Genomic DNA, 26797 nt, shown 5'->3' with positions numbered 1-26797 from the left:
CAAGTCACTTGAATCAGCAATGATTAAACATTGCTCAATTCAGTTTTTGATATGCTCTTAATTTCAGTTTTGACACAATGCAAATATATCAGCTCTCTAGAATCTGAGAACACTCTTAGCATGTATTTGTTCAAATTGTAATTTAATTCTACAGTATATGTGGGAAAGAAGTTCAAATTCAGTGTAGATTTCACAAACATCTTGCAATAGCTGTCCGTAATATGCGATGAAAAGCAGACATTGTCATTATCACAAACTATTCATATTGAGAAGTTCATAATTCTCTATAGAGTATGTATTTTCCTTTCCTGATTATATAAATGCATACATATAATGACTATAGTGGAAATATTTCTTCCTGAATCATTAAGACTGAAAATTGAGTATATGTTTTTTTAAATTGACTTTTATTGGTAATATTTTAATCTATTTTATATGTATTAGATGTGTAACAGAAGAAATGTTTTTAAAATTATGCAGTACATTAAATTTAAGTTGGCAAAAGGATTATTAGAATTCCTTCCAAGCCCAGAACATCTAGGGGTACAGCATGTAAAAAAGCTTAGAAGTGCCCACTCTGTCCTAACAAATAAAAAGCTGAGCCAACTGAAAAATCAACAACTCTTTTTAGATCCATAACAGAAGTAAGGTCACAGACAAACCTTATATTGGAGAGAATGACAGGCAAATAGTCACAACCTACTAGAACAGTACTCCTAATTGATTTAACAGATAACATTTCGTTAAAAACAGTAGCAAAATGACTTTGCGTGTGTTTGTATATATCATATATATGTTTATGTATGCTTATATGTAAGTGAAATGAATGACAGCAATGATACAAGGGATGGAAGGGAGGAATTAGGATTATTTTGTTATAGTTGGGCACTTCAGCATCCCTCTGTCAGAAATGTACAGATCCAGCATCCAGAAAATTAGTAAGAACACAGTTGAACTCAACAACACCATCAATTAGCTGCATATAATGGACGTCTATAGACTACATCATCCAACAGAATATACATTCTTCTCAAGCAAAGAGCATCCAGTATATTAGTCTTATTTTTAAAGTTTATTTATTTTGAGAGGGAGAGAGGGTGAGAGAGAAAACACATGCATGCACGAGTGAGCAAGTGTGAGTGGGGGAGGGGCAGAGAGAGAAGGAGAGAGAGAATCCCAAGCAGGCTTCATGATGTCAGCACAGAGCCCAACTTGGGGCTCAATCTCATGAACTGTAAGATCATGACCTGAACCAAAACCAAGAGTCGGACTTAACCGACTGAGCCACCCAGGAGCCCCCAGTATATTATTTTAACTAAACTTTTTCAGTTTTCCCTCTGAAAGTCATATATATATGTGTGTGTGTGTGTGTGTGTGTGTGTGTGTGTGTGTGTGTACATATATGTATACACACACACACACACACACACATATATATATACCACATCTTCTTTATCCATTCATCCATCAAGTACAAGGTTGAAAGGATGAACAGTGATAATTTTATGTAGATTACATGGCATAACAGTGAAAGGGGTCACACTCAGCTTTATCTTTTGTTCCCAGTTCTGTGCATTTTTAGGATAGGAGAGATAGCAACATCCACTAGCTAGTTCTGCCCATTTTTTCCCAGCCTATGCATTCTGGCTGAAAGAGACAGTATATACTGACCAATGATTTAAGGCATATACTACATCCTGTAAGACAGCACTCCAACCCCTCAGGGTATTGTCACTCCGATGATGCCATAACTGACCCTTCAGTAGGTCATTCTAGAATTTAATCAAGCCAGATATTTCTAGGTAGTAAGGACATGGTAAGACCAGTTAATTCTGTGAGCCTGAACCCAATGTCTCACTTCCTCCTCTGTGAAATGAGTCCTTGGTTGAAGGTAATGTAATACATGAAACCATAATGATAAGTGATACTTCCTGTAGGTCCATGAATGATTGTGTGGACAGAAATACTGTAAGCAAGGAAGACAAGCCCATATGCATATTAAACATCTATATTCATGAGAATGCCCTTTCCCTGATAAAAAAAGATCCAATATACTCAACTATCCATCAGATTGCCAGCTGGTTTCCCTGGGGAATATTATCATCTTGTGGCTTATTATTGTCCTCTGCTATTGGCAGATTAGACACCTGGCTGTGGTTGTAGCCAAATGGGACTAAGTGAAGCAAAATCCCTGTTGTTAAGCCCATAGATGAGTTCCATCCATATTGTCAGTGTTGGTTTGTGAATGAACCCATTGAGCAAACACCAGAAATCTGGTGGAAGAAGCTGATTGAGATACATAGGAGGAATAATCTTGTCTGCTTGATTACTGACAGCATCCTCTGCAGCAGATGCCATCTGGAGTGCACTTACATAGGACATGCTTACCCACATGCATCCCCCCAACTCCTTATCATCAAGTTTTAAATATTATTCTAGGGGCGCCTGGGTGGCTCAGTCGGTTGGGTGGCCGACTTCAGCTCAGGTCATGATCTCGCGGTCCGTGAGTTCGAGCCCCACGTCGGGCTCTGTGCTGACAGCTCAGAGCCTGGAGCCTGTTTCATATTCTGTGTCTCCCTCTCTCTGACCCTCCCCAGTTCATGCTCTGTCTCTCTCTGTCTCAAAAATGAATAAATGTTAAAAAAATTAAAAAGAAAATATTATTCTAAGTCTCTTTCCAGTTGATTAACCTTGTAGGTACTGCCCATGGATCTCTGTAGATCTATACCACCAACTATGTTCCCATTGCACAAAAAGTAGATAACAAGATGTGCCACTTGAAAGTCTTCCCTTCAAGAGAATTCTTTATAGTGTCTTCCATGGCGTTCCAAAGTGGAGCTGCAGTAAAGTGGGAAGCATATGTGCAGACCTTTCCCTAAACTGGATCATCTATTGACACTATGGTGTGAAGATCCTTCTGTAAACCAATTCTTTTTTTCCTTCCATTTCAGTGGTCATAGGCAACTGTCCATGAAGCCATAGTTGTTTGTTGAGGGGTAAGGGGGAAAGCAGTAGGAGTATATAACATGGGAGTCTGAAGTATCTACTTCATGTGGTTTACTTGTAACTTCTAAACCTACAAGGGTGTTCTTGAATATACAATTTCCACTTCACAATGGAATGATGCTGTGTACATTCAACTTTATGATTGGGTCAATCTGATAACATACAGTTTATTATGGGCATTTTTTAGTAATGTCATCACTTAGTGAATCATCCAATGGTAAGTATCCACATAAGAGGCAGAAGAATAGAAAACAGGCACATTAAGAGAAGGAGGCCACATGTGACCATAAAGGCAGAGATTGGAATACTACAGCCAAAGAATCCAAGAAATGCCTGGAGCCACCAGAAGCTGGAAGAGGCAAGAAAAGATTCTCTGACATAGCATCTGGAGAGAGAGTGTCTCTGCCAACACCTTGATTTCAGACTTCTGGCCTGCAGAACTGTGAGAAAAGAAATACTTGTTGTTTTAAGCCATTCAGTTTGTTGTAATTTGTTACAGGAGCTCTAGAAAATGAATATGACTGTCCATTTCATCCCCGTGGATCTGATTATCATTTAATCATCCTTATAAATCTCTTCAGGGTAAATCACTTTGCTCCTAGGGCTTTTTATTATAACTCTGCCCTCTTTTTCTCCGATGGTTAAGCTTCACCACTCGGCTTTTAGCGTTGGGGATCACATTGTTCCCATAAAATCAGGTTATCAAATTCCATAACGATATTCCCACTGTCATCTCCAGCCTATAGGGAACAGCCACCACAGAGCTTTTCAGGGAAGCTGGTAACACACTCACGACTGCATTTCTTAATGCCTTGGCGAAGATCCTCTTGTGTAGTACTGACACCTCTAAGGGGTGTCTGAGAAAGTCACACATAATAGATCCACCCCACCAACCCATTTTCCTGAATGATGTTTTCGAGGGAAGTTCTTGCATTTTGAGGTCATTGATATAGGTCACTTTCTAGTGGTAAACATATCTAGCAGTTCACAGGGCCTCAAGCCAACACAGTAAATCCTGAATTCTAGGCAAAAACATGAATTTGCTTTGGTGCAATCTTTTGTTTTGTCCTTTTTGGTCTAATAGTCTTAGAATAAACTCTTATACATGCTCCCCTAACTCTTGATAAAAACTGACATGATCCTACAACTCTTTCAGTATATAGGCTAACCCATACCCGACCATACCTTGTTTGTTCTTCCTCACCACTATCCTTACCTTAATGTGATCTAGCCTGGGTACACACTTTACTAACAGTATAACTCTGTAAACCTTCCAGTCAGGCTCTAGACTTAATCCCAAGTTACATCTGACAGGTAAACACAGGAGATAAGTAATTTCTTTAGAGTTATCATTAAGGTTTTCTGAATTTCTATCTGGGCCTTGTGTTGGACCTTCAAGGCTTTCAGTCTGTCCTTTCCTTATGAACCCTTTCAGTTGTAAGAAGTACCATCCTATGCCATAATCTTTGCCACCAAAGTGACTAGTTGGCTCAGCCATTTGATCTCCCTATGCTTATCCTCCACATGCACCCCATTGTGCACCACCACTTGTGATATTTTGAGTTATCATGATGCTACCACATGGTGCACATTACCAGTGTCCTATTTCCCCCTGGCAAGGAGGTTATCCATATGCTCTCCAAATATGTGAGCAGCCCAAGCCTAGATTCCATTTTAAAGTCTGTTTGCTCGGATTGTTCCTGGTACCAGTTACTGTTTTTGTCAGGGTCCAGGAGGCACACTCAAACTGTGAATTTGAAAAGTATTTAGAAAAGGGTTTACAAAGGAAAGGGCACGGTTTAAGGAAATCAAAATAAAAAAGTGAAGCACCTTCAACCTAGCTACGAAAGAAAGCAATTCACCCATAAGCTGAAGGAGTAAAGGAATGAGTCTCAGAACTCAAAGAGTTATAGAGTAGAAAGGCTGACCATACATACAATCAGAGATACGGCCTCCGGCAGATAAATGCAGTCACTGACAACAGACCAAAAATCAGATAGGAGTCAAGAGAATAAATACCCAACCTCTGTGTGTCTTCCAGATCTCAGATGTCCTGCTGATGCTTCCCACTGACCAGATGCAACTGGAGGACATTATACACTCACTGATATGTGCATAAAGAGCAGCCTCTAAGGGCACACAACAGAGAAGAGAAGGGTGGAAGGGAAATCTGAAGAAGCAAATGAAGAATATCCAGCAAAAGACATTATTTATCTTTTAATATGTTTTTAAATTTTATTTGCTAATATTTTGTTTAGGATTTTTGCATCTATATTCATTGTGAAAGTGGCCTATCATTTTCTTGTACTATCCTTGTCAAATTTTGGTATCGAGGATATGTTGGCCTCATGAGTTGGGGAGGATTCACTCTTTTTCTACTTCTTAGAGGAATATCTATAGATATTTCTTTAGAATTACTCTTTCTTTCAATGCTCATTTGCGACACAAGACAATTTTACTTGCATAATACTTTGGGCAAAGCATGTTACATAATCCTGCCACATTTCAAGAGGATGAAGAATTGCAATCAGTCACCCAGTACCCCTGGAAAGAGAGGAGAAACATTTTCTACCTCTTGACTCACGATTTTTTCATTTTTAAGGTTATCTGCGTCAAGAACTGCAAAGGGTCTGAGATGCTAACAAATTTGCCTGCTGGAATTTCGTAGATGAGAGTGGAAGACATGAGACTCCTAGGTCAGGGATGAAGCAGAATCTATTGTTCACAGAAATAGCAGCGGCCAGAATATCAGCATTTTGCCCTAATTCCACCAGGGTGATACAAGGTCCAGACGCCACATGCACACACAGTGAGTTGTTTGCAGGATAGAAATCCTGGGCTTAGAGACTCTGAATCTTTTATAGTGAACAGTAAACACTATCCCTATCTTCCAAGACTGCTTGCTACACAAACATCCTTCAAAATAAGTCTGAAAAACTTATTTTTCTACTACTACCTCTGCTCAACTACTACCTCTGCTCAAAAGACATTCAGAAGTGCAAGAAGCCTATGGAGAATTGTCTTTCAAATGACTTTTTTTAAACTTACTTTTGTATCTAACATGGAGATTAATTATTCATTTATACTGTGAATAATAATTTATCAAGATAAAGTAACTCTCTTTGCTCTGCTGTTTTTCTTCTCAGTTTCATCCAGGAAATTAATATTGCTACCATTATTTTTTTGTTGTCTGCTTACATATGACTATTGCAATTTTACAAAGTATCATTATTTTTAACCTTTCTATGTCATTCCATTTGGGGTATATATCTGGTACACAGCAAATAGTTCACTCTTTGGATACACTATGATAATAACTATCCTTTACTAGATAACTTTACCTATCTGAATTTACGCACTGTGATTTTTTAACCTGGTTTCTTATATGTACTTCTTCCTGCTCACCTTAGAAAATAAAAACAAAAACGCTTTATTTCATAATAGTTTTCAAGTTTGTTGTTCCCTTTTTGCCTCCAGAAACGTGAAGTTTATAATTCAATTTTCATTCTGCTAGCATTAGTCTTTAAATTTTTTAACTAAATATTTTAATATCTACTTTCCTATCTATCTGTTGAAACTTCTCCCATTAAAAAGACTTGGAACACTTTTATCCCTCTGAATGCTCCTATAGTAGACATTTAATTGGAATAGTCAGGGTATTATTTTGGTAGATTGATTTTTTTTTTTTTTTTGCAGTATAGATTTTCATTTGAGGAATTATTTTTGTCCATTACATTGTTTCATAACCACACAAATGATCATTTAGAAAGGATCTTGAACTTGCAGTGCTCACTGCCTTTTCTCATATACGGTGTCACGTCCATACCTTACTTCTATAGTTTTAAGGTTGGCTGGAGTACAGAATGGGTACATAGAGATTCATGATATGCTTTCTGCTTAACAATGTCTTTCTGCTATCTTCACAAATATTTTCCCAAAAGTAAAATTCTTAAATCATCTTTTTTACCCTCAAAATTCGAAATCCTTCAATAGAAATGTTCCTTCCTTCTGGCATTTAGTGTTGGGTAACAGAAATCTATGAGGCTGCTATTGATTTTATTTTCTTGTGGCTACTTTCCCCCTCCAACTTGCATGCTTATGGAATTTGTCCAATATTCCTGAAATTCAGAAATACCATGAGTTTGTTTCTATGTGTGTCTGTATGTTAATTTTCCCAGTACTTGGTAGATTCTTTATACAGCTAAGGTTATAGATCTTTTTAGCTTGGGAAAATCGGCTTTAAATCTCTCTTTGCTAATTGCTTCTCCTTTTCTACTCCATTCTAGGCTTATGTTATTTCTAGTGTATTGTTATTTCTAGTAAGTTCGTTAAACTTATTATTTTTGCTCATCTATTTCATTACTTTGTCCCTTTCCTCTAAATTCTAGGGAACTATGTTGAGCTAATCCATCAAATCTCTTTCAAGAATGAAACCTGCTGGTCATTGCCATTTATGTGTTGTTTTTGGGAATTTAGCAATTGTTTATCTGGGTAATAGCAATTTTTTCCCAGTATCAATTTCTCCCCAAAGGACGAAAAATGCTATCAAATATCCTTAACATGAATGAAGAGATTTGTTATGTGAATATCATTCCTCAGAAGGGTCCCTTTTTAATTTTTTAATCCAGATAGATAGATAGATAGATACAAGCTGATCAAGAATAGTCACTATATTTATACATACATATATATATATATACACATATACATATGTATATATGTGTATACATACACACACATATATATACACGTATACACACACACGCGCACACACACACACATATATATACACGCATATATATAGTGACTATTCTTGATCAGCTTGTTTTGCAATTTGTAAAATATTGTTCTATTCTATTGTTAGGCCTGTAACCATATAATACAGTCTTCATAAAAGAGAAAGAAGGAAACACCTTCTACAGCTTCATTTTAGTTAGTGGGCTAAGGGAAATATGTTCATCAGGCCATAAAGTTGAGGAATGCAGATACTATGGAAGCAGGAGAACCTAACTGCTCAACAAGTCATTGCTCTCCAGTATGCTGGAGTTAAAATTTTAGTGGGTAGCAACCTGACTCCCCCTCCGCCCCCACTCCGCCCACTGATGGCTCTCTAGCCAGATCCCTCTTCTCGTCCCTTCTGCTGTGGATTTTCAGATAGCTGTGTAAAACAAGTAGTTCTAGAAGGATTGAAAAGTGTTTACCAGAATAGTTGACTTTATTGAGGAAAGTCTTTCTGCTGTTGAGCTGTGTTTTCCGCTTAATGGTTATTCTCCCAGCCCTGTAGGTACTGCCCCTTTCCATTAATGAATTTAATTGCTCTGGTTGGTCCACCCCTCCTTGTTGTATTCCAAAATCTTCTATACTAAGAGCAAACGCTATCTAGTCAGTTGATTCGCCCTTGGGGCAAATAGAAGAATTCTCAAAGTCTCTTATTTGTCCCTATCTGAATATTTCTCCCTTGCTGCTTGCCTCCCCACCCTTCCATCTCTAAGATGGGGCATTCTCCTACATTGTCTTGTGAAAATCTGATAATTTACATTCCAGTGTAAACCCACTCTGGTCTGCCTTAAGTTGTTACCTGTTTATCAGTGATCAGTCTAACCCCATCTGTAATTCACCATTTAGAAAGTTCCCAGAATGTCTGAATTGTCCATGAAACCTTGAAATTAATAGCATTATAGCACTTTGTTCCTTTGATGTTTAGTTCCTTACAAATAATTGCCATGTACCACGATTTTGCTAAATTAAAAAAAAATTGTAGATATCCTACAAAATATGTTGTTGAAATGTTGGCAAATATTTATATAGAACAAATATTAATATTTAGATTGAATTCCTTGATCACTAAACTTAAGAGAACAGCTCATTATCTACTGATTGGAATTAGGAGATTCTCCCCCCACCCCACCCCCAAATTATTGTGCGTGTGTGCGTGTGTGTGTGTGTGTGTGTGAGAAATACTGCTACTTGAGTTATAGAGTTTCACTTTAAATTCTTTCTCTCTAGCGAAGTATCTTCTATTTAGTCATCCAGCTCCACTTTTCCCATTATCTCTTCTACTCTTTGCCCCAGAGCTGCATGAATTATTCCAACAGACTTCTATTTCTCTTGCTTTACTTCTGGGTTCTATAAATGGGAAATGCAAGCAGGAGACTGGAGGAAGGGAGAAGTATGAAATTAGAGTATTTATTTCTCCAGTTCCTGAGACCATCTAGGGTTGGCCATCCCTTGACAGTTGTTTTCTGATCCTCTCATATATCTACGTTACACTCTGAGTTCTCAGACCTCTCCCTCCCCAGGCTCATTGGAGACTAGCAGTAGAGACAGCTTATCTCGTACTGGCCCAGGGTTCATGCACTATTCCTTTAGTTTCCCTACACACTGCCCACACTTTATAATAAGGCCCTTTGTAAATAAACCCTCCTTGAATTTTCCTATTTTGAGTGTGCCATCAATCTCCTTTTAAGACTGACTCACACATTCTTATTCATCACTGTAAGTCTGACATGCATGCGGTTAAGGTTATTCCTTTGGCTTATTGGGGAAAGGGGTTGCTATAGTTTATTTAACCAAGTTTATTCTTCCTACAGAATTTCATCATTGCCCCACTGGCAGTTTTACTCCCAAGGTAAAAGATAGTTCTACCGTTTACCCTGTTTTCCAGCATAGAATGCGTTTATTTGTTTGTTTATAAATAATTCCAGTTGTTTTACTGGGATTTCAGGAAGAATGGAAGATAAAAGTAGAAGATAAAAAGTGAAGATTCACATTACTGTATTAAAGCATAGCATCTTTTGTCTTACCTATAAAGATTTTCAAAAATGGAATTCTATGTTTCCTCCCATCCACATACTGACTATTCTTCTATAACTACATTTACCTTAAAATAAATTACTTGAGTTGAAAGTTGAGCCTAGGTTTTGTTTGTTGGTTTTAATATAGTGCACTTGAGATTTTAAATATTTTAATGTAAAAATGTGAAGAATAAAATGTTCTCTTTACCTTAAAACATTAATTTCAGGAACAAAACTATATTTCAATTGATCACTAATTGTGTAACAATAAAGCATTTATATAGGGATGTTTTATCTTTATACAACTTATGATAATATGAGAAACAAAAAACAATTAAAATCAATAAAAAGATAAAATTCTATTTCCATATTGTGTGGTCTCTTATTACTCTATTAGCAGTGGACAAAAGTGCTGATCATCAAACACTCCTGGATCTTCTAGGGACTAGGTCTCTGGGACACTATAATCTTAGGTGTTGTTTCTGAGTGATATTTCTTTCTGATCTCATCTATCTCACCATCATCAAGTATAAATGAAGCCAGCACTGGAATTTGAGAAAAATAGTTCTTAGCCAGGATATGTTTGTGTTTGATCTTGTGAATAAACGAGGGTTCATATCCCTAAAAGAAAAGAAAATCAAGTTCTATTAAATGTCACAGATATATTTTGCCAGGTAAAAAAATAAAAACACTTTCATGTCTCAGTTTCGTATACCAGTTCTCTCAGCCCACAGTATATTTCTTCCCAGTTTTGTCTAATATCTTTCAGGGCTCAGCTCCTATGACATTGTAAACTTGAGGCCTTTCCTGACTCTCCCTCTGACCTCTGAGTCCAAACTAATCCCTCATTCCTCCTTACTTGCAGGTACTTAGTACTTTTATATATTTTAATTATAATATTTAGTTCATTCTGTCTTGAATTTCACTATTTGCTCAAGAGTCTTTCCATGATAAAAAAATACTCCTTAAAGGCTCAAATTGGGTCTTTTTCATATATGTGTCTCTCAACACCACAAGGTAGATATCAATATTTTTGAATTATGATCTTGTCACGTTGGTTCTCTCTTTAAATGTACTTCAACACCCACACAATTACCAACTTGAATTATTTTTTTCTAAGACTGGTACTTATCTCCCTGTCCAAAACAAAGATCACAATGGTGTTGTGACAATATAAACCTCCCTTTGCTCACCCTTTTTACTACTTAATTCCCACCTCATGAGTCCATTTTCTGTCTTTAAGTAGAAAATAACCTTCCTGCCTTTATCAAGTCTCTGTACCTTTCCATTTTTATTCTTAATTAATATTTAGGCTTCTGGTCTCTCCACAGCTATAGCATACTTTGAACTTTCTCTGTTATGTAGCATTGCCACAGTATAAGATAATCTGTTTTCTACTAAGAGTGGCAGACTGCTAGTTGCCAACCAATATTCACTCTTTCTTCTATTCATATTTAGAGGCCTGATTTTGCAGAAGGGCCTTATTTTGTATTGTGTGATGTGCTCAGCTTTCCTAGCCTTTATTCTAGCTAGGGGTGGCCATGTGACAAGTTTCAGGCCATTATACATACATGTATACATAACAGAAGCCATTGGATGAAGCTTACAAGAAAGCTTTTTAAGAGAATGAGCTATTTTATCTCTAAGACTCCACAAGCATGAGAATGAAAGTGAAAGGTTAAAGATGGCTGAAGAGAAAGTTAGAGGGCTTGGGTTTCTGAGAGCACTGTGGAGCCACCATCTGGACTTAACTTCTTGTTTGATAAGGAAATTAACTTCACATTTAATTAAGTCATTATAAATTGCTTAGTCTGTTATTTCCAACCAAACTTAAATACAACAGAAACAATGATTGTGTCCATTACACATCTTTGTTTTTCTCCAAGCACTTAGCACTGTATCTGGCACATTCAAAAGAAAATCCTAGTTGAATTAATAAATACCATCTGTTTCCTTTATTAATCTTAATCGACCCTTCTTTTCAACTAAACCACTACTTGTACCTCCTCCTAGAATTTGTTTTCTAAAAGTAATACATCCCTCACTAAAGACCCTCCATAGTGTCAAAACAAATGTAAAGAGAGCCTGCAGGAAAGGAGCTAAAGGACACACCATTCTGGCAGAGAGTATCATGTAGGAGTGTCCTGGCTTAAAGTTTCCTTTTTACAGACCAATTTACCAGGGCATAATACTCATCCTTTGCACTGATCTAACTATGTTCAACCACTTCTTAGTCCTTACTTCATTAAAAAAAAACAAAAAACTAACACACTTCTGTTATTCAACATTAAATTATACATGTACAGATCTTTATAAGTTTTCAAAGTACCTTTATAGAAAAAAAAACAATCATTAAAGGTGAGATAAGCATATTATGGTACATACAAGCAAAGGAACAATTAGCAACTCTTAAAGAATAATATAAAATGGAAAATATCCAATATATATTATCCCCTTTTTATATTATTTCCCTTTTCATATCATCCCCTTTTATAGATGAGAAAACAGGCACTAAGACATTGACAAATTTGCTCAACTTCTCCCAGTTCATAAATGATAGAGCCAGAATTCAACCAAGGCTGCTCTGATCCTCTATATTGATTCCATGATTTTAGCTAAACTTTATAAAAATTTGTGAAGCAAAGAGGGCAGGTGTTAACGTCCTACAGATTGTTAGTGACAGAAATGGGGACATACTGTGTCAGATCTCCTGACTTTACATCCATTGTTGTTCCTGCTTTGACCAACGTGTGTACCATGAGAAATTGCTCTGCCTCATTTATGGTTCAGAGAACAGAAGTCTTTTCCACACTTTTCCTATAACTTGTGTCATGATTACAGGGGGCCAAGATTATTTTAACGTTTGAGTATTTTTTTACTTACTGAGAAAGCAAATATCTCTGTGCATTAAGGAAATTCTAGAAATGCTTTAACTTTAACTTGCGGCAAGATACAAACTATTCTTTTTAAAAAGCTGAATATTAATAAAAGATTACACCTAGTCCAAAACCATAAAAAGGCATTTTTTTTTTAGTTTGTCTGGTTGAGAACCTTAGCTCTCTTTATAGAAATTTATAGGCATCCAGAAATTAGGAATGCATGTGAATAGAACATTTAATTGGATACTACACTAATTTGATTAAATACACAAAGGGAGTGTGTGGATTAATTGAAACAGTAGAATATCAGCTTTGGGAATGAACTTCAATCCCACTATAGGTCCTAGATGAAATGATATTGTAGTATTGGCTATGCTTCGAGTGATTACATATTTATGAAGCAGCTTAGTTTACTAAATATAATATTTAACACAGCTTCAATTTCTGCTGCTCTTTCTTTCAATCCCTAGAGTGCAATTTTTCTTAGCCTGACTTCTACTGGAAAATTATTCCAAAAAACTACAAATTTAACTAGTTCCTCCTCTTTAAACCCTCCCCTCTACCCAGTAAAAACACAAGCAGGGAATAGCACCATTCAAAGTGACTATTATATTTGAAGTCAGTTCTTTATTTTCTCCTAACTGACATTTTGCATGAAATTCAAAGTATAGGAATTTAATCAATAGAAGGCAGAGAATCACTATCAACTGTTGGGTCCTAAGCTTGCTTCATGTAAATGAAGCTCTCTGATGAACTCAATTCTGTTCATTGAAATGTTTTACAGATTGCATCTTGTAAGTTAATGAAATTAAATGGTATTGAATTTTTACAGCGTTTTCCCCACTCCTAGTCATTTGGGAGAAAATGAAAACTGGAGCCTCAGAACCATAGTCCATCAGTATAATTGCCATTTAGAGCACAAGATTATGAACAAAATTTGAGAATTTAGTGTGCTTTTTAGGCAGACTCATGATGGTTAATCAAAGAAAGGCAGAGTCTAGGTTACATAATACCTATCTGTTATTTCATTTATTCATTCAACAAATATTTAGTAAACCCCTAGTCTGGGACAGGCACTGGTGTAGGTATTAGAGATACAGACATGAATAAGCTAAATAAAACCTCTGTCCGCATGGAATTTACTATGGAACTATGTGCTTCAACTTGCTATTATTAAGAGAGAGTGATATCCAGTTTAGATACTTGTAAGATATTCTGATCTCTTATCTTGTCCTTTTCCGTGCCTTGGCTTCCTTTAATTTTAATCTCAGCCATACACACCATCCACATATTTGTTACTGTTATCCAGTCTGTTTCTTAATCCAATGGAAGTATTTAAATTATCCTTGGAATGTAGTAAAAAGCAGTCACACTATCTCTAAAATTTTCAATGATTAAATGAGTTCCCCAAATAAATTCTCTGCTTTCTTACCTCTTCAATACTTGTTAGCTTGAGATGAGCAATGCTTTCATCTTTGGTAAGAAGAATGCAGTTCCAGGGGGACCATTCCAAGGACTTATCCCACCTGACCATGACCAGATCATGGAGATCATTCCAGGCACTGAGTGCTGACTGCGATGCCCAGATGTTCTCTATCAGGTACTGAATATCTTCTAGCTGCATGTCAAAACAAATTTGAAAAATAATGTTTTCTTCTAAATATAACATTTCTTTAAGATTATTAAATTACTTGAAGAAATACATTATAAGAGTATATTTTTAAAAGAGAAACGTTATTCATGAAGTTGCTTCTTACAATTTATTTTTCTCCAAACCTCTGCTCATTCTGCCCAAACTACATTATCAGTTTCACAGTCATGACTGCATCTTTAACCCAGAAAAAGCTGCATATATTTCATCCAGTATGCTAATTTTACCTTACATGTATATATGGTACTTGGTGCTTTTCAAAATTTGTCACTATCATCTTATTCTCAGGGTTATTGTAGGTCACTTTATTTCCATGTTACAAATGAAGAAATTGAGATTTAATAAAGTAAGCAATTTGCTTAGTGTTATTAAAAAGACTTTGTTGTTTTAATGAAAAAAATAAGGAAAATGGGGGAAATGAAATAACTGTTTAAAAACTTTTACAATTTAAACCATATTAGCTAAAAGTCTTGAAATGACTTCTTATCACAAAGTCTGCATATATAAACTTAGAATTGCCAGAGGGGCAAGCGTCACCAAGTATAAGCATAGATAAAAGTACTTTTATTTTATTTTAATTTTTGAGAGAGAGAGAGATGGAGAGAGAGAGAGAAAGAGAATGAGTGGGGGACGGGCAGGGTGAGAGGGAGAGAGAGAATCTTAAGCAGGTTCCATGCCCAGCATGAGCTGGGGGTTAGATCTCAGGATCTTGAGATCAAGACCTGACCGAAATTAAGAGTCAGTCACTTTACCAACTCAGCCACCCAATGACCCAAGGAGCCATTATTTTAAAAGGTTTCTGTGGGAAAGCAGGAATCTTTTCTGTAATATCAGCGAACAAATTTCATCCATGACTGACAACCCTTACTGATCATACCTGCATCAGGAAAGCAATTTTAGAATCATCTTCATAATCAGCTTCTGAATAGTAGAGCCGTTGAAGTAAACATTTGTACTTCAGAAATGATTCTCGTTGCCGAGTCTCATTGTCAAGGTTAATGCAGTTACGACACCGGTATGCGCGGTGTGAGGTGGATGATACGGCAAACTCTGTGGAAGGCAAATAGAGCTGGCAACTGTGGCAAAAGTAAATCTTCTTATAAAACTTCAATGGGTCTTGAGGGACCTAAAGAATAAAAGAGAGAGAGAGAGAGAGGAAGAGAAAGAAGGAAGGAAGGAAGGAAGGAAGGAAGGAAGGAAGGAAGGAAGGAAGGAAGGAAGGAAGGAAGGAAAGTTAGTTAGTTATAAAAGTCAGGCCAAATACTAACCAACAGAAATACTGAGGACTAACTTATCTTAGAATGAGATAAAAAGTTGGCTAATTTTTAAAGTCACATTTTCCCTTAACTTAATATTATACACAAAACTTAAATTTCAAGCAGTATTCATTTATCCTGCCAAAATGTTAAGAAATCTGTATTATTCATCAACCCTTGGATACATGTGGTAAAAACACCTAAAAATTAATTGGCAGAAAAAAATTAGTAGGTGAAGGCTTTAGATTGCAAAATCATAAGAAAACTTCAAAGTGCTTTGGCACTTAATTTTTAAAAAGAATTTAGATTTTTGGTGCTATGCTACATTAATCTTACAGGCAATGGCTAGATTCATGTATAGATGAAAGTCCACTAAACTAAGTGTATTTCTTATTTCATTCATCCTAACACTAAATTTGGATTGGCTCAATGATCAATATTCAAAACTTGAAACTGTACATCATATAATAGTTCTATTTTTAAGTTTTTGAGGAACTTCCACACTGCCTTCTGTAATGGATGTACCAATTTAATTTCAAAGGACAGTGCACAAAGGTTCCCTTTCTCCATATCCTTGCCAACACTTGCTATCTTTTATCTTCTTGATAACAGCCATTCCAAAATTGTGAGCTGAATATCTTACTGTGGTTTTGCTTTGTACTTCACTGATAATTAGTGATGTGGGGTACTTTTTCATGTATGTGTTGCCATTTGTATGTCTTGTTTGAGAAAATGTCTACTCAAGTCTTTGCCCATTTTTAAATTGGGTTAATATGAATTTGCTGTTGAGTTGTATAAGTTCCTTTTTTTGGATATTAACTCATCAGATATATGGTTTGCAAATATCTTCTCCCATTCTGTACATTGCCTTTCATTTTGTTGATTGTTTCCTTTCTATGCAAAAGCTTTTCAGTTTGATGCAATCCCAGTTGTCTATTTTTGCTTTCAATGCCATGACTAAAAAAACTGTTGCTAAGACCAATGTCAACAACATTTTGTCTATACTTCCTTCTAATAACTTTACAGTTTCAGGTCTTATATTTAAATCTTTATTTTGGGTTGATTTTTGTATGTGTGTGAGATAAAGGTTGATTTTTTTTTTTGCAGGTGGCTATCCAGGTTTTTCAACACCATTTAATAAAGAGTCTATCTTTTCTCCATTGTGTGTCCTTAGTTCCTTTGTGGGTGTATTTCTGGGCTTTCTATTTTGTGGCATTGATCTCTGTGTCTGTTTTTATGTCAGTACCATGCTGTCTGAACTATAGCTTTGGAATATAGTTTGAAATCAGAAAGCATGATGCTTCCAGCTTTGTTCTTCTTTCTCAAAATTGCTTTAGCTATACAGGATCTTTTGCGGTTCCATACAAATTTTAGGATTTTTTTCTCGTTCTATGAAAAATACTATTGGAATCTTGATAGGGATTGCATTGAATCTGTAGATCACTTCGTGTAGTATGTACATTTTGTGTGTGGGAGGGGGTAGTATGGATATTTTAACAATATTAATTCTTCTAGAAAGATTTCATAACTACAAAATAAATGCTAAAGGCATGATCCATTTTTAAAATGCATAAATTCAACTTTATAAAAATAAAAACATCTTTTTTCTGCTAAGGATACTGTTAAGAGAATGAAAAGACAAGCCACAGACAGAGGGCCAATATTTGCAAATCATGTATCTTACAAAGGATTTATATGTAAAATAAACAAAGAATTCTCAAAATTCAATAATGATAAAACAAATGACTCAATTTTGAAAAAGGCGTGGTGGCAAAAGATACGTGCAGATACTTCACCAAAAAGTTATAGATGGATGGCAAAAAAAAAAGTGCATGAAAAGATGCTTAATATTATATTCATTAGGAAATCACAGATTAAAATATAATGGGATACTACTACACATTTATTAGAATTCCAGAATTAAAATAAACACTGGCACTACCAGCTGCTGGCAAGGATACTGAACAATGGGAATGTCACACATTACAGATGGGGATGAAACATGGCACAACCAGTGCGGAAAAAAGGCTGGCCATCTCTTATAAAGGTAAATGTGCATTCCCCAGATGACTCGAAAAAAATTCTACTTCCCAGGTATTTAACCCCAAACAATCAATTTACACAAAAACTCACAAGCAAGTGTTTTTAGCGATTTTACTCACAAAAGTCCAAAACTCTAACAAACAATTCAATATCCTACAACTGTGAATGGATAAACAAGCTCTACTACATTCAGACAACAAAAGTGTTACTCAGGTATAACAACACTAAGGATACAAAAACATGGGTGAATATCAAAGGCAGTATGCTGAATGAAGGAGGCCAGTGTCAAAAAGCTACATACAGTAGGATTCCACTTATACGACACTCTGGGTTAGGTATTGATTACATGACTCTGTATTTGTCAAAACTGACCCCCAAATAGTAAATCTGACCAAAGGTAAGTTTAAAAACTGAATAAAATGGTATGTTAGGTGAACGTGTAGAATATTAAATTCTATTATGGTAAAAATACAAAAGCTGAGATAAGTCTATAGAGAAGGACTAGAAGTTACCCTGGGGAAATAGAACATTAATTTGAATAAGAAATAACATAATGGGCAACTTTTCTCTTGGACTTTTTTTATGTATATTCTTTTAAGATTTTATTTTTAAGTAATCTCTGTACCCAACATGAGGCTCCAATGTATAAGCCTGAGATCAAGAATCGCATGTTCTATCAACCAAACCAGCCAGGCATCCCTGACTTTTGTTGTATCTTAATACTCTTGCAATACAATTAAGTTTTAAAACTCCATTAAAAAAGAAAGAATGTAAAAATTAAATAATTTTATTTTTCTAAAAGTTTTGACTAAATATTGAGATTTTATATCAAAAAAGCAAAATAGATATTTAGCCAGCTTCTTAATACTGTATATATTTACTTATAACTATAAATATAGTCATTAGAATAAAACACCATTTAGAATTCTTTAGTAAACCGCTCCCTTCCAAACCGCACCAAAAGTGTTTTAAATCGTTTGACACAGTAAGAAGGCAATGAGATACTTACGTTGGCGCTAGATAGCAAAATCTTCATAGAAACTTAAGCATTTTGGAGTTGGAAAAGGTAGTTTCATTCAAATACATGTTACATTTGAAGTTCTATCAGGATACCTATATGGATCTGTTCAGTAATAACTATGACTAAGCAATAAGTATTAGAAGGCAACACAAACAAAGTATGTGTAGAATCTCAGAAATGAAGACTTGAACTCTCTCCAAGGCCTGATGCAAGAGGGGACCCATGAATTAAATGTCAGAAAATGAACAGGAGTTAGCAGAGTAAGTAGGGGACAGGATTCCAGGTAGAACTAAGTGTGTTCAAAAGCACGAAGGTGTGAAAGAGATCATAATGCATTCAACATAATACAATATTCAATTTGGTTCAGAGAGTAGGGAAGAACTCAAGGTTGAAAATACAGACACTAAAGTTAAATGATTAATTTGTTAACATAAAAAACAATCATTCAAAAGAGATGTCACCAATAAGATGGTCTTCCACATGGACTCCAAGTAATGCATTAAAGCAAAATTTGAATATACTTCAATTTACTACAGCACATTTTAGAATTTTGAGGAAGGAATACAGGAAAAAAAGTAGAGTACCTTAAGGTGTCTTGCAACTTCTGGATTAAATAGAGGTGTTTTGATGTAATGAAAAAAGAGTGTTGCGATTCTTTTTCTGAGCCCTTCAAGATTATGATGTTTGACGCCTCTCATCATAAGGTCAACCTCTCTGTCAATCAATTCTAGAATTTCCTGAGTCAGTTTACATTCATGTTCCTATACAAAATACATATTCAGCATAGAATTTTAAAAATCACTGTTAGCTTTCAAAATTACCACCAAACAAACTGAAACTAGATTCCAAAAGAAAGAAATTGCAAAAGAAACTAGCAGGAGTAAAAATTGGTACAACTAATTTTGAAAAAATTTTCACATTATCTAGTAGAGCTTCAGATATGCATAATCTACAACCCAGCAATTCTCCTCTTAAGAGTAGAGAAATGTGCATGTAAAGTCATTGTTCACAGTGGCACAAAATTAGAAACAATTAAATATCCATAAATCAATTGATGATATAAATAAGTGTTGACTTATTCATACAATGCACATATTGATAGAATATTATTATATGTATGGAAATGAATAAACTATAGCTATATACAATAACAAGCTTAAATCTTAAAAAAGTAATGTTGAGTGAAAGCAGTAAGACACAGAACAATACAACATCATTCCACTTAAATGAATTCCAAAATAAGCAACACTAAGCTATATTATTTAAGGATATAGAGAGATGGTAAAACTATAAAGAATATCAAGGAGATGACTACTGTGAAAGTCAATATGGCAGTTACTTCTAGGGGATAAGAGGGTGAACTGGGATTATGAAGAGACAGGGGATACTTGGCAATGTTGGCAATGTCCTGTTTTGGGTCAGAGAGTGGTTATGTGGTTGGTGACTTCATATGTTAAATTGTACACGTATATTTCATGTATTTCTTCTGCAAATTTGTATAATTCATAATAATTTTTAATAAAATCACAGAAATGAGTGTGGTTGAATAAGAAAGCCCCATGTAGGGGTTAAGTGATTAAGGCAGGATTTATGAGCAGTAGAATAGAAGTAAGTTGTTCCAATTGCCTGAGAGAGGACTAAAACACAGTTTGAATGAAGGAGTCAGAATGTGACATCTGTAACTATAAAATAATATTCTCCTGTACTTTTTAATACATATTTAGTATAGCTAACACAAGAGTCTAGATCAGGGTCCTTGGCCCTGAAAGCATATTAGAATGACCCGGGAGAGATTTTTGAAGGTTTTAAGATTGCCCTAACACTTGAGGATCTAATTTAACTTCTCTGAAATTGTGCCTAAGTATCATTCCTTATTCATTTATTCTCATATTCTCTCTCTTTCAATCTCTCTTTCTCTGTCTCTATGCATCTCACTCTCTCAAGTTCTTCGGATGCTTCTAATGTGTACTCAAGTTTAAGATTCACTGGTCTCTCTCAGTAACTGTCATCAAAATAATACCCATTATTGGGGCACCTGGGTGGCTCAGTCAGTTAGGTGTCTGACCTCAGCTCAGGTCATGATCTCACGGTTTGCGAGTTCAAGCCCCATGTCGGGCTCTGTGCTGCAGCTCAGATTCTGAGCCTGCTTCAGATTCTGTCTCCCTCTCTCCCTACCTCTCCCTTGCTTCACACTCTGTCTCTCTCTCCCTCTCAAAAATAAACATTAAAATTTTTTTTAATAATTTTTTGAGGGCTCCCTATTCATAAGCAGTGAGATAATACAGATTATATTTTATTTATACTTTATAAATACATATAGATGCACATAGATTATATACACATATATATCTATATCCTCAATGCAACTAATTTTACAAATGATGAAACTGATTTTCAGAAATATTAAATAACTTATCTAAGGTTGTACAGCCATAATGAATAGAGCCAGAATTTGAGTCATGTTTAAAGGCCTTAATCCTCCAATAAAATATTGTTAAATAAATATACATGTACATATATAGGTTAAACATATTGCTTAAGATATGCACAATTTATTTTTATAAGCCTATTCTCTGTTTTTGTTTGGTTTTCTTTTTTTATTATTAACCAAAACATGTTCCTAAATTCGTTAGTTAGGAGGATTTCTACTGTATTCCCTACTTGCATTCTCTTTTTTCTAATCTGGCCTTTTTACCGCCCATTACATACATCATGCTTATTTCCTACCTCTGGACCTACTGATTCTCCCTTTCTTCCTAACTATCTCTATCTTCCAATGTTAGTCACTACACAAACATCTTTAAAAACGTAATCCAGAACAAAAGCAGTCAGTGCCTCATTGAGTCAATGCCTCTGCTCTCAAGATGGAGGGACATGTAAGAGATCTATCCAGACTTAGTGCTCAACACGAACCATTTACTCAATTGCTTAATGTGTCTTAAATTAATAAATGATGAGAAAAAAATAAAAATATTCTCATCCTGCTTTAAAATTGCTAAAAATAAAATTTTTATTGAAGAGTGTCAAAATATATAGAAATTGCTGTTTTAGTGAACTGAGTTGAGTATTAATCTCATGCTATATATATATATATTTGCATATATTTGCATCCATCACATAGAAATGGGTATTTATTTCCATTTAGATTATCCATTGTGCATACTTCTATGTATCGTAATATATAGTTTGAGAATTTTTAGATAAATATTAATGCAGAAAACACATCCTCCCCAAACGACACCAAAACAATATAGCTGTTGACAAAACAAATTTATATATATACATACTGATTAGTCATCTTTACCATTAATACAAAACAGCTTATTTTAGTATTCATTTTTTTATTGATAGTAATACCAATAGTGATACTAATATTGATAGTGATACCTCAAAACTACGAGAAAGTTAATGTACCTTCACAGTATGTTTAAGTGTTAGGAGTACATCCAGTCTTTCATCTTGAGAGATATTTTTCAGCATTATGCATTTATAGATGTTCTGCAGCTCTCTGGCTCTGATGGTGAACTGTGTATCCATCTCAATTATTTTGCCGCTAAATGTTCTCCATACCTTTGGAGCTGAACACTTAAAAATAATAATATGTTTATAATTATCAGTTATAATTAAAGGTTAAAAAATAATTTCTACTAAAAGCTAACTTAATATCATGTGCTTTATGAATAATTGCAGAATTTGTAGACCATGGGAAAATAAAGCATTTTAGGAAAAAAAGTACGAATGAGCTATTTAGCCTGTGGAAGTGCAAGCATTTCTACAGGATTCAGAATTTGGTACTAATTTGTACTAACTAGTATGCTGAATGGCTGAATGGGTATATGGAATAACTCATTACCCTTGGAAAAAGGCATGCTATTTTTAATGTTAAAAAAAGTGATCTGCTTGTTTCAATTACACTGAGTTACAAAAATGTGTCTTGATCATGCTTTGTCAATTGAAGAAACTTTTGTGGAGCAATTGTTACAATCCTCAGTGCGCCAGAACTAAGGACACAGCAAAACGGGACTTCTGTGAGTTATGGTCTTGTTTCCTATAAACATAAATCTCTAACAAGTTCACAGTTCTTCACAAAACAGATGTACATAGTTGAGCAACTATATTTAGCTATCTCAGCAGTGATCCCTACCTCCCTGATGATGATGGCTAAGATTCTCACTCTCTACTCCCAATTCTGCCTTGGTGCCTCCCAACCTAGCTGACCTCATGAGCTGAGGGTTAAAGATGGAGTTCACCTGCCCTGAAGCTCATCTGTGGACTCCCAGGCTGAGAATTCAGGAGGTGGAGTGAGACACTAGAGACACTAGTGCAATCGTTAGTGAAGATTAAGTCTGTGTTTGCCACTGCTTCTCTTCCCTCCGACCGAGACTTTACGAAGATGCCTTCACCCAGAAATTTCACAGTGAAACCTCACTATTTTCCCTTCTCCTTCATGGTATTAAAGCTGCTCAACTTCTTTCCCTGATTATAATCTAACAGAAACAAGCCTATTTTGATCATGACTATTAACTCTCCAAATGCTGGATTTTTTGTAGACTGAATGGTAATTTATGCTTTGGAGACCTGTAGTCTAATTTATGCCATAATTGCAGCCACTTATATCTTAGATTTGATATAATTTAAAGTTTAATTAGAAGCCCTTGTATGGGAACAAATCATCAGGAATGCAGACTAGCCAAATAAATAATATAAGGGTGAATATGTTTTTCAGTTACAGTTTTAAATTACTTTTAAATTTCTTACATTTCATATTAGCTAAATTACATTGAAAACTGAAAAGTACCATCTAAAAACAACTATATTTGAGATGCTTTCAAAGTAATGGCAGCATTTTCTGATCAAAGCCAGAATAAGTGCTGTTCAGAGCTAGGACTCTCCATCAGAAACTTTAGATTCTCAGTTCTAGTTTAAGTCCAGCAAGTGAGAGGCTGCGACCCTATAATTAATTTATATTCTTAAGGCATATATCTAATATTAAATAATGTACTGCTAATTAGCAGACTGATAGAATTAGCTAAAATTTATTAAGGATTATAAGAGGGAAATAGCTCAATAAGAAAATATTTTGTCATTTAATTACTATCACTTAGAAATAACAATATATAGATTATTTTAAATAGATACAGCCTTGTTTGGGGTAGGCCTCAGAGTGTTACTGAAGTTAAATGTTTCAAAGCTCCTTTTAAAAGTTTTTAAGGAATAAGCAACCTTAGGCTGAGTTTCATATTGTGATATTTAAAAATTTTTTAAGCTTTATTTATTTTTGAGAGAGAGAGAGGGAGAGACAGAGTGCTAGCAGGGGAGGAGCAGAGAAAGAGGAGACACAGAATTCAAAGCAGGCTCCAGGCTCTGAGCTGTCAGCACACAGCCCAATGCAGGGCTCAAACTCAGGAACTGTAAAATCATGACCTGAGCCAAAGTCAAATGCTTACCTGACTGAGCCACCCAGGTGCTCCTCATATTGTGATATTTTAAAGTCTAACTAATGTCTTAATCTTGCCATGCCATTTTCTTCAGGATGACTCTATTAAATGCAATTTCCTTTCTTCTAGTAATGTGGGCAATACCTTTTGCTCTGCAGGTTTATTTCACTTGTATAATCCTTTTATTTCACTTGTAATAATTACCTTAAAAAATTTTTTTCACGTTTATTTATTTTTGAGAGAGAAAGAGACAGAGTGTGAGCAGGGGAGGGGCAGAGAGGGAGGGAGACACAGAATCCAAAGCAGGCTCCAGGCTCTGAGCTGTCAGCACAGAGCCCAACGCGGGGCTCGAACCCACGAACCATGAGATCATGACCTGAGCCGAAGTCAGACACTCAACTGACTGAGCCACCCAGACGCCCCAATAATTACCTTTTAATGAAATATGTAGTTCATCTACTTCATTGTATTTCAGTTGATAGATTGATTTAACTCCACTTCCCCTCCAAGTTTTTAGCCCCATCTAATATAGTACGATTTGGTAATATCTTAGATTTTTTCCAAATACATTCAACATCCACCCATCCATCCAACACCTTCCCACCCTGCAATTTTTCACTCAAACTCTACCTTTTCCATAAAAATTCCTAATATGTTTTGAACCAATGAAATCACTAGTATCTGAAGTCCTATCGTACTCATAAACACACACACAAACACATGCGTGCGCGCACACACACACACACAAATATACCGTGTCTCTATTTCAATAACTCAGGGAAATTAAATTTAAGCTGTTCTATAATTATTTTTTTGTTAATTTTATTTCTCCCAAAAGATTATAAGAAATAAATTCTCATGTGTTTCTATATATCTGATATGACCTACAGTACTCATTCATTCATTCCACAAATATTGTGTTTACTATATATTAATGTATTAGGTACAGAGTAAACAATACTGATTTTAAGAACTCTCAAATCTCATAATATGTAAAGATAGGAAAACAAGTAATTAAAATACAGGTTAATTCTGCTTCATGATTACAGGTAAATAGGTAACTAACCATAGGTTGCTATGAAGCAATTACTTAATGAAAAGAAAATATTATCTAAGGTGAAACCTGAAGAATAACCACGAATTAGCCAGAGTAAAGGGAACTGACTCTTCACAATCAAAGAATCCTAGATTTGAAGTTCAAGTTTCCCTAGTTAGTACTAAAAGATATAAAAAAAAAAAAATCTATTGACGAAGCTGTTTTTATACTTGGATATATTTCTGCCAACACTGACAACCTGGTCTTCATTCAAGTCTAAGCTTCTTTGATTTCAGCCCTTAAGGTATTTTTTTTACCCTGACACAGGAAAATGCATCATCTTTGCTTATTTCTCTTTCTTATTTCCTTTTTCCTTTGAATGCTTTGGCTATAATAAGAGACGTACAACAATCATGCTCTTAAACTGCTTCAGAAAATAGGAGCGTAATAAATTCCATTAAGCTGCCAACAAATGAGACAGGGAAGACTCTGGAGGAGAGAAACAGAAGAACAGCAGGAAGAGGCATTTCAAGGAAGGGAAGGTGGAGAGATAACAAAAACCTTGAGAGCAGCAGGCTCCCACAAAAGAGAAGAAATGACTGTACTGTGAGAGGAGGGCTTTCTTCCTTCTAAATTAATATTCGGGTCCCCAAGGGCACAAATTAAGAATAACCCTAACCCCCAAAAGCTACTGTGTAGTGATCAACTTTCCTTTTACACAGCAAAGGGGTTTTGTTCATACACAGAGGACACCCCTGTGCACAGTGGTGCTCAGAGAGAGGCAAAAATCGGTTGTATTTTCCTATCCCATTAGCTGTTGGCCACCAGAGTATGGGGGAGAAAAAGAAAAACACTTAAATGACACAGCTAACAAGGATTCCAGTTTTGTAGCTTGTGATTGTGAGAAGTGGTATGCGAATCAAAGAAAGGAACGGCCTTGACTCTAGGGAAAACCTCTTGCAGATTAGAAATTCAAATTGTCTCTTTAACACAGTTTGGGTAAAGAGAACCCAAGATACATCAGAAACTGACTGATGGTTTTTCACTCGAATTTCTTGACTTGCTTTTTTTCACCTCTGTCAGCTTGTGAGTTTTTAACCTCTGATAACCTGTGGAGGTCAATGTTTGAGGTGTTAAAATTACAAATTATTTAACTAATACTTCAAAAATCTTTAGATTAAGCCTTTTATGGAGAATGAAGGCTTAGTATAGAATCCATAATACCTGATTGGTTTAATGTCTATGTCCATGATAAGAAGATTAAAAATATTAGTTCAATAAACCACATAATACTTAGATACAGTGAAGTTAAACTAAAACCAAACATAAAATTCTATTGTTGAAAGTTATTTCCAAATTATAGTAAAGTAAATATTTTTCTATGTATCTATGTGTTTTAGTGCTAAACGTGGACCTGAAAATCAGCATTATGGCTCTCGTTGTTAGTTTTGACATTTGAAAAAAACTCTGACCTTGTCTAGCTTCAGGGATTCATTATAAGCTATTTTTTCTTAGTTATCAAAAATACTGTAGGATAATAAGTTACTCCAACTTTTTTGAAATCAGCACTGTGTCCCCCTGAATATTAGAGACAATGCTCGGCATGTGTGAGGGGCAAAGTAGACAGGCATAAAGAGGAATGGATATTGTATAAGAATTTACAAGGAAAACTA

The 26797-nt window shown here is 35.4% G+C and overlaps 1 protein-coding gene across 2 annotated transcripts in view; it reads right to left on the bottom strand.

Moving 5' to 3' along the window:
* Nucleotides 1–26797, bottom strand: part of IQUB (IQ motif and ubiquitin domain containing) — a 121995-nt gene that overhangs the window by 55020 nt on the left and 40178 nt on the right. Inside the window, exons 9-13 of one of the 2 annotated variants that reach the window (XM_025929906.2) lie at nt 22065–22235; nt 19235–19411; nt 15208–15456; nt 14112–14297; nt 10141–10421 (exon numbers count right to left, since the gene is read on the bottom strand). In XM_025929906.2, coding sequence (XP_025785691.1) covers nt 10239–10421; nt 14112–14297; nt 15208–15456; nt 19235–19411; nt 22065–22235 — 966 coding nt within the window. In that variant the 3' untranslated portion in view covers nt 10141–10238. Of the gene's footprint in view, nt 1–10140; nt 10422–14111; nt 14298–15207; nt 15457–19234; nt 19412–22064; nt 22236–26797 lie in introns of those variants that run through there. The other variant, XM_086691177.1, reaches the window with a different exon arrangement.

Source organism: Puma concolor, chromosome A2, assembly GCF_028749965.1.
Source record: "Puma concolor isolate L17-30 chromosome A2, mPumCon1.1.hap2, whole genome shotgun sequence".
Taxonomy (NCBI): domain Eukaryota; kingdom Metazoa; phylum Chordata; class Mammalia; order Carnivora; family Felidae; genus Puma; species Puma concolor.
The sequence above is the reverse complement of the archived record's forward strand: the minus strand, read 5'-3'. Positions and strand labels throughout refer to the sequence as shown.